The following is a 9,981-nucleotide window of genomic DNA, read 5'->3' on the forward strand; positions in this document are numbered from 1 at the left end:
GTAACAGGTTTGCTAAAATGCACGATTATAGTTTAACCAAGAAATAAGGATTATTTTTGCAGGCTTCTCGAAATTTCGAGATACCTGATTTTGTATAACTTTGAAAGTCACTGTGTCGCAAATGGCTAAATTCGTCTGACAGCCGCTTTCTTATCACATGCAAGAATATATGGCACTACATATTTTTCCAAAATTATTGCAAACACAAAAAGTTGATATGCGCTATTATATTAGTTACAAAACACTGTAAAACTTTTTCCTTTCTCATTTTTTTCATTTACATAAGGAACATTGGCTAACAATAACGCGAACACCCTGTATAATAAGATATCGATTAAAAATTTGGGATCATTTGTTAATTTAACAATTTTCTTCGTTTCGATAGATCTGACAATGAAACATATTTTAAGAAATACCTCAAATTACTAATTTCTCTTCTCAAATACAGGGTGGGCCAGTAAGAATTACCACCTTGAAAATTTTCCAAATGAAACTTGTTTGCTATAAAAGGAGCCATCGTGTATGGTCATAACGATTCTTTGACGAGTGAAGTCGCTGAAGGGGTGTGAAAGTCATCCTTGTGTTTTTTAACGATACGCCATGTTCTTTTTTATTTATTTGTTGATAGCAGCTCTTAAGATGAGTACAAAAATAACACATCAGTCAAGGTCATAGAAGGCTGATTGCATTGCTATTGCTGACTCAGTTGCTCTTTTAATAACGTCAGAATTTATCGAGGCACATGTGCCTCTGTGACCTTGACTTACTTTATATTATAGATCTTTGTGTTCTTCTCAGGGGCTGCTGTTAACAAATAAATAAAAAATTATAACACGTTGTTACGTGTTCTTACTTACTTGTTCGTATAACACGTTGTTCTTACTTTCGTAGTTCCGGAGATATTCAAGGTGATAGTTCTTGGTCCACCCTGTACGCATTGTGTACACAGTAGTGTACATTAGTCTAGTACACTGACAAGAGTTTGTCAATTTTAAAAGCATTTTTAATCCGTCGCATAGAATTTCTTGCCTCAAAGATACTCATCAAATTTTCCGAACACGGACCCTATACATCGAATTTGTGAAACTGCGAATTTTCATTGTTTCTACTCACTCCTTCATAACACAGAGTCTTGTAAATTTCTCATTTTGAATTTGCGTCGGTTAGTATTTCTTGTGTTACCTGTAATGTTTTAACTATTTGTGTGTAATCTAATGGGAATTTTTCCCGTATAAATAAATAAATAAATAAATAGAATTTGACTACTTAACGAATCGTATCTTTCTTTGCTTTCAGAGTGAAGGAAGGCGGAATTTGTCGGAGTATCTCAGTGCAGGCTGTTCGATTCGAGATTCTTTGTCAGCTGGGCATGGTCTTAGGGACGACGGCGGGGCGATGACGCTCTACCACCGTCCGTCGTCATCGTCAGGAGTCCCTCAGGACTCACCCAGTCTCCTGGACCCGATCCTGAGCTTGGTCTCGACCCCAGTCTCTGATAACGAACTTCACCGCTCTTATTCGATCTGGAAAATAGCAAAAACGAACGCGGTTGGCGCGTTCTCGAGGAGGTATGAAAGATCGACCTCATCGACCTTATCGAGATCATCACGGACAGGCGATGCCCCTCGAGGAGGTTCAGGGATTGCTACTTCCACCCTCCAGAACAGGTGAGATTTCTCTTTGTTAAGCTGTATCCTGTAAACTTGCCTTTGAGCTTTCGCGTCTTTTAACCCTCGGATGATGGTTATAGACGGGAGACGAATGCAGGGTCATTTTGACCCATAGCAAAATTTCTATTCTGCACGGGTTTCAAGAAGGAATTGTGTATAAATGTGTACACTTTCAACTGTATATATTTTATATTTTTCTTGTTTGTTTACATTTGATACGTAAAATAGGTGTATTTTCTGTGTCAAACGTAATCTGAGCCAAAATGACCCTGCATTCGTCGTACGAGGGTTAATCTGTTGATCAGCATGGTTTTCTTATAAAAGATATTCCTTGAAACTGATCTACAAGAGGAAATAATTGATATTGAAGTGTGCTTGTAAAATATAACAAGCTTGCTCATTTGCTAATTATATTTCATATGGTAAACGAGCAATCAAAAAGTACTCGTGAATTGTTTTATTCACCGAGGCTGATTTATTGTGCACCTTTGCCTTTATCCACTACAATTTCAATTTAATTAGTTGCAACAGCATTGCTTCGAATTGGCAGGTTGAAAATGTGTCAACAGCAGCGAAATAATTAGTTGCAGAAGAATAAAAGTGGATAAAAATAGGATTATGCGATCGCTGAGGTACAAAGTGAACCGCGTTTGGATTTCCATTAAGATTATTTTTGCAAATTCGTGTAATAGTGTTTTGAAAAATTTTCCAGTTGCACTGTATTTCATATGAAATTATAGATGAGTTTTACGACAATTACTTTTTATTATAATATAAATACGTTTATTCGGATAGTAAGAAAGCAGTTATTTTTTTATAATTTTAGTTATAATTTTAATGTGTTCTTAGATTATTTCTAAAGTTAGAGATTTAAACAATTTTTATAGCAGTTCACTATTTGTAAAATTTAGAAGTTTGTTTTATTGGTAGACAGACAAAGTACAGGTTATAGAAATTCCGTGAAAACTTGTAGGTTCAAAGCCTTTTTTCATCTCGCATAAAGTACAAAATTTTTCCAATCAAGTACGTGCGTTTCTAGCTGAACGAAACTTTCAGAACTTTGCTTATCGAACTGGAAGTACATCCAGCTTTCGAAATTCCAAGCCGATCAAACTCTCATTCAATTCTCTCGGTTAAAATTTCAGTTACTTTCCGTCAGCCGTGTAAAAGATATTCCGATGTAACAATTTATCCGTAGTGTCGTTGATTTTATTTACTTTTAAACTATCACTATTGTATATTTTTTTATATTCAGACTCTGATCCGTTTATTTCTTAAGCTTCCCTCGTTAACTCCTTTTTTGCATCAAAGGGTTTAGTATAATTCGAATGAAATAAATGAAACTAAATTAAAATTAGATGTAGTTATTTTTATCAGAGCTGTGTTTACAAGAATAGGATTTTCTGATACTAAACTGAATGAAAAGATGTACTTAATTTTTCAAATAGTTCTTTTCTAACAATTTATTCACACGCAAAATTCCTCGGCTCGTGTTCGTGTAAAGGTTGGCATATGGTTAAAGGTTCTCCTCAAAAATCGAGCAAAACAAAAGTTAAGTAAAGAAATACTCCGCGAATACATTCGAATCAGATGATACACGAAACGTTCTCGCGAATGTATAATAGATTCTACTGCCGCTTTACGGTGAAACTCGGCTTTATCATCACGACAACGATCATTCAGAATTTATGACGTATTTAACGACGAATTTCGTTAGTTGTATCCGGAACTGCGTTGAATTTTCATGAAAATCAAACGGTCTTCACTGTGCACCGTGCCAGATACTATAATTTCTCGTTCGGCTACGAAAGGCTGAGCTTTACGAGGACTGTTCGAGTCGTAACATTTTACCGTCTTCGTTTATTACGTATAGGATACACTCGGAAGCGTGACATTCCCAGTGAAATTATAACATCCGTTGCATTCTCAGTTAAATTATACATGCCGGACGCGATAAGGATCCGATGCTTCCAGCGTTTATCGCGCAACCTCCGGCGCGGTTCACAGCCGTTTCGAAGGATAATAAAATAGGACGAATAATGAAGCACGCTCGAAAGCAAAAATAATCGCGTGCTCCCTGTGATCTGAATACCTAATTCCTTTGACGCTGTTTTTTTCTCTTCTTTTTTCGTCAATAACGCGACGATTCCGACGTTGTTCGCTGCTGGTAAAGGGTTCCAGTAGCGAAAGGAGGAGACGTAGCGTAGCGAAGGTTCAACTGACCTAAATCGACGAGAATTAAGGTTATATCGTAGAATAAATAGAAGCGATAGAATAAATGAATGATTAAAGTACGACGATTTGTTTATCCTCTCCGATATGATTTCTCTTTATTTACCATCTGTCAATAAGCACAGGTGTTTTGTCGAGCTCAGGGAACCAGGTAGATACGTATTCGAAAATAGAGAATCTTGATAGTCTGTTATTTGTCCCCGTTTATCTAGTCTATTAAAGTCTATTATGTCGTGAACCATTTACTACGTAGAACTGATGAGTTTAACCGGGAGATAATAGGTATACAAAGATGAATCTATCACGATCGTAGTAATCTGTCCAGAAGTTGGATGAAGTTTCAATTTAGGACGCATCCTGCACGGATAGATTTCTATTTATAGAAAGATGTGTTAAATTTAATCTAGTAGATACTGAAGCAATTAATTGACGTACATTGATGTTCGGAAGTATTAGGACTAAATTTCTTCGGTAAAATTAGTATCATTTTGTCAGTTTAGTAACTAGAGTTAGACATCTTATATTAATTAGTAGAATAACCAAGTTCGTTAATCAATTCGGATTTTTAATACTTTGACAAAAGTGTATCGAATATTACGGGAATTAGTTTCAATAGAAATGTTTAATTTCAGTGGAGTTATGTTTTTCTTTCGAAATGCGCGGCTTAAAACCGCGGGAACTTTCAGAATAACGTAATACTAATATAATATCTTGTAGCTTCAATCTCTGCAGATTCGAGGACTATTTTGATTGAACATTTTAAAAATCAATATGTAGTTATGTACTTAAGGATCCATTAGAGCTCTGCGAAAATTTATACTTTCATTATAATATTCTGTAGTTTTAGTGTTCTCGAATTTAAAGAATTTTCTGCGTTCAAAGTTTTGAAAGTTAATTATCGCACGCCCGATGCTCCATTACAACTATAGAGAAGTTTATAATTCTGTCATGACTTTAATTATCACGGATTTAAAAACTATTTCGTATTAAAAATTTCGAAAATTAATAAGTACGTATGAGGATCCATTATAGAAAGTTTGTAAATTGACTATAATATTGAGTGCAGAAATTAATTCACTGCCTTTGTTCGCAAAGCCTTGACGACTTTATCCACCGAACGTCGCCGTAGTTTTTAATGGAAGAAAGTCATCGAAGATAATGTAAATTACAATTCTGTTGGGTATTTTGTAAATAAACATTCAAGTTTGCGAAAGAAGGCATCGAATTAAATCGTACACCTAATGCTTTCAGTTTTTGCAAATATAAAGAATCTCTCGCAATCCTAAATTTCAATAATAGATACATTTGAAGATCTACGACGACTCTGTACAATTACGATAAAAAATTTCCACGAAATAGCGTTTATTTTACCGAAGTTGTTCCAATCTGGTCCGAGTTTGGCCAGGATTCGACTAGGTGATCAACGATACGCGAGCTCGGAATCCGAACCAAGGCAGCCTGTCCTAATTTGCACGGAACTCATTAATGACTGAACTCGATTGTGGGATTATAAATTGTTGCATTTTAAATAGAGGTTGACATTGAAATTGTAGGAAATGTAGTTCATGAATGAAAATCTTTATCTTTCGCTACTTGTCTTCTACCAATTGCAAATTTCACTTTAGTACGCTATTCCCACGATTAAGCTAATTAAATATTTTCGCGCTGTTCGGTTTGTATTGGGTTCGAACGTAGCGAGAATCAACGGTCTTAGTATTGCGTATGAATAAATAACGACGAACATGTATGCGAGTCTCAGACCACTAGGGTTACTTAACAGTTCGTGAAGTATTAACAGGTTGCCTTACAGTCTTGGTACATATTACAGTTTAATGCTCCTGTAAGGCGTTAGATAATTGTTTCCATTTGTAGAGAACCTTTTACATAGCTACTTTAATTCATGCACGGTATTTTCTCGAAGATATGTCAGATTAGAAATTGAGGAAGATTAAGAGTTAAATGGGTCTAACTTTGGCACAGCTTACTCGAGCTTGGGTAAAACGAAGGTTAATTACCACTTAGTACCGTTCCCGAGAAACCCATCGTCTATTCCGATGATCATAATCCTATTTCTTTGAATAATGATAATCTGATATTTGTCGATCGAATCGATGAGTCATGATACGCTATGATTATGATTCCTTAATTCAGTGTGTTTGGATTGACTTAGGTGATTAGGTAAATATGATAATTCTGAAGGAAACTATAATCGTTGCTTTCTTTTATGTAGTTATCTTGTTATAACGTTAGTTATAGTTTAATATTTTTCACTCGTGCGATGCTTTTTTATCATTTATTAAATTAATTGTATTTAGTGGAATATTCTAAACGTAGTTGGGTAGTACTTGTAATTCAATTTATTATTAAGAAATGCAAAGATCAGTGAATGTGTGAATTTAGACTACCCTAAAAATGATCAAGACTGTGAAAAGTTATTGAATACTTATTGTACTTAAACTACCATTCTAAATCTTTTACTATTTTTTTAAAACTTAAATATAAAGTTTGAGAAATTCATTGGAATCGCTGTATGAATCTTATATACATTTCTTATTATTGAACGATCTTTAATGATAGCATACTGGAATCGCCGCAACAGTACTTATCACTGTCATTTAAAATAAAATAGAGTTTATTTGAAATCTCTTCTACGTCTCCACTCACGTGAAAACATTTTTCCATATTATTATAAATAACAGAAATATTTCAGGTGGACAAAGTTTTTGCACGTCCCATGAACTTTTTACACACGTGAATAATACGGGTCACAGATGACCCAGCTTTGTCGGCCGACGGTTAACACGCAGGTGACAATTAATCTCGCAACAGAAAAGTATCTAGTCCCTGTCTACATTACAGGAAGTGACTCGTCCGTAAATGAAAAAAAAAAACACGTACGAGGTGTCACGATTTCCTTTTTTCCACAGTACATAGTAACGAACGCTGCTTGAATCGTTCTCATTGGTTGGTCGGTCGTAAACACGGTACATATCTTCGTCGACGAATTAAACCGAAAGCGTGTAGCAGGTAGTCGGTACACAAGCAGCATTGCACCGTTGGTATTTTTGGTGTCGGTGCTCATTGCGGTTTCTCTGTTTTACGACAGGTAACCGGGGACCTCTGAATGTGACGATTGTACAGGTCGGGAAAGGAAATGGGGGCGGTGGAGATGGCGGAAGTGATTTACTGAGATTGGAACCACCGTCGGATTTAAGGCCAACTCCGTCGCCCTTATCCGACACCAGTGCTACACTGCAGTCCGACAACAATGATACCTTTAGCGGAGGTGAGGCTATTAATGGTTACTGTTTCTTCTTTCTTTGACCACTTGGGTACCGGTTTCGTTCCAAGGTGTCTTTTCTACGGATTCAATTTAATGTTGCTCGACGTCTCTTAACACACAAGAGTTATAACGACAGAAACACACACACAAGGTGAACATCCCGAAGTGATAATCACAGATTTTTAGGAAACTTTGCTATCTGTATAGTAGCTCTCGAAAAAATATTTGACACGTGTTTTTTTATATCGCCCTCAAAGATGGGGGTTAATAAAAATATTTGTTATAATATCTGGAAAATTATTAGAAATAGAGGAATAGTGTAAATTGACGAATTTTGTATTTTTCAGTGACAAATTTGAAAAATAAAAAATGATACATAATTTTGACCAATTATGTATATTCTCCTCATCTTTGAGGGCGATTTTCACTTCTAGAAAAAGCATATGTCTAATATTTTTTTGAGAAATACTATATGTGTACCAAAATTTCATCAATACCTGTGATTATCACTTCGGGATGTTTCCTTGTCAGGCAAAAGTCTTCCTGTATTTCACTAAAATTTACTTTGTGTCGTACAATTTTAACAGAGAAAGTAGTAAATAAGTAATATTTGCGTTATTTTATTTAGAAATGTAACATTTGCTATATGTTAGTACAAAGAAAAATACTTTACATTTATCTGTTAAATATAAACGTAGACAGGTATTGGTAGATTTTATCAGTATTTTTGAACCACCAGAAATGCTATTCCTTAAATATCTCGACTTAAAGAAAAATGGAATTTCACCACTTTCACAAGAAATTGGTAATTAGCGTTAACGGGTCGATAAAGTAAGATAATATTATCAGAGTTTTATTTATTTTGTGATACTAATTCGCGAAATAAGTCACTGTGCATACTTTGAAATGAGGAATGCATGAGTTGGACTTGCCAGAAGTACCCAAGTGGTTAATGCACTAACATGTTGCATACGATGTGTCGTCCTTACGGTGTTTACTTGCCTCCGTTGTGATGAAGTTGCGTTGAGAGAATGAACAATAGCTGTGGAGTTAATGAACGAAATCTTAGGTCTAATGGAATGAAACCTTTCATGAACTGGAAATGTGTAATCGTGTATGTTAAATTTTGTGTTTAACATATTTGTGCTTATGTCGTGTATTAATACTTGTCGATGTTCCTTTTATTTTTGTCAATTTTGCAAACTTTTTGTGTATTACCAACAGTTTTTGTCCTATTTGTTTCGTTCCTTTCTTCTTTGTTTTTATTTCTATTACACGAATATCGATCAACTATTTTTTTAAATTTATTTTTGGTATTGAAACATTGATTTCTAGAATTTTTTTGAAAGTACGACAATTATAATCAAATTTGAAAATAAATAGCAAATGAATTTCGTAATTTTTGTTAATTTTTATTACATTAAATGAAGTTTGGTAAAGTTAGCATGTGTATACCTCTAAGATCCGTGGTAGAATCTCATTAATTCTTGATTAAAAATGCATGCTATGTAGCTCGTTAAATTACTTGTAAAATAGGAGTACATGGTAAGAGAGATCCATTAAAAATTTGTAGTCCTTTTAAAATTATAAAGGTGAGTAAAATGAAGAGGAAACAAAGAGAGAAGAAATGTAGTTTATGTTAAAATTTATATAATTAATTCTTTTTATTATCCTCGTTTCTTCGCTATCTGTTACAAAATAACAATAAACAAATGATTTAACTGTAATAGCATTAATGTAGAGAATTATAGGTATTTTGCACATCGGCTCATATTTTCTTAAGGAAGCTCAGTTCCATTCTTAATTTTCACACTTTTTATTCTGTTACATATTTATTCTAAAACTCTCGGTTTCTCAAGGATTTGACTTCGTCCATAATGTTATTACTTATATTATGAAACATGTTCGAAATGTTGACCATGTAATAAGCTGTTTAAATTTCCTTTTAAGGTTTCTTCAAATATTATACTTATTATTAACTTATCACGAGATGCTTGATTGTTATAAGGAAGTTTATGTCAATCAATTCGAAGGAATTCACTTAGAAATTAAGCGTCGACTAAGTTTGAAAATAATCATATCTTACAATAACTATTTACATTCTCAAAATTCACTTTTCTGTCAAAGTTTCCCATAAAAGAACTAAACATTTCGTTGAAAAAATATCAAACTGATTTTCAGGTCTCTGCTATATTTCTGTGTGCAAAGAAATTATTCCCCTTATATTATTACATTTTATACGCACTATGCATTTAACCATTTGTGATAAATTATAAATTATAAATATTACTGCTACCATATTATTCCTCTGGCACACTACTTTCGTAAATAACATTCTCTCGAATTATTTAAAGTGACAGAGATTTCGATATAAGATGACAAAGGCGCACTCGTTTTTTCTAAATATTTTTATTTCTTCAATGTTGTCTCTACTGTTGAAACCTCTATTTTTCTTTTTTTGAAATTCGACCAGAATGTACCACGTGAAATTCGATATGAAGTTACGATTTTTTGGGTACCCGCGCGCGCGCGTGTGCACAGCTTAAATATTGACGACCGAGGATCGGCTTACGTTCAGTTCGTAATGGAAGGGTAGATGATGTCATATCCTGTCAACGGAAGCGTTTTAGGAGTTAGGTCTTGGTTACAGTTTGGTTGGTAAGCGGGTTGGGTGAGGAAAAATTCTGTAAAGCCCTAGATCAAAGGCGGATGAAACAATCTAATAAATGCATCTTTGCTTGTTTTCCATTCACATCACTTGTATATTTTATTTTATTTTTTATAAATTATAAGGGT

At 34.3% G+C, this 9,981-nt stretch overlaps 1 protein-coding gene across 1 annotated transcript in view; it reads left to right on the forward strand.

The window, feature by feature from the left end:
* The first annotated feature begins 1,570 nt into the window (after window positions 1-1,570).
* Window positions 1,571-9,981, forward strand: part of LOC108579473 (potassium voltage-gated channel subfamily KQT member 1-like) — a 13,564-nt gene continuing 5,153 nt past the window's right edge. Inside the window, exons 1-2 of the mRNA XM_017943021.1 lie at window positions 1,571-1,667; window positions 7,009-7,188. Of these exons, the coding sequence (XP_017798510.1) occupies window positions 1,571-1,667; window positions 7,009-7,188 (277 nt within the window). The remainder of the gene's footprint in view (window positions 1,668-7,008; window positions 7,189-9,981) is intronic.

The sequence above is a fragment of the Habropoda laboriosa genome, unplaced genomic scaffold, assembly GCF_001263275.1.
Source record: "Habropoda laboriosa isolate 0110345459 unplaced genomic scaffold, ASM126327v1 scaffold14, whole genome shotgun sequence".
NCBI lineage: Eukaryota > Metazoa > Arthropoda > Insecta > Hymenoptera > Apidae > Habropoda > Habropoda laboriosa.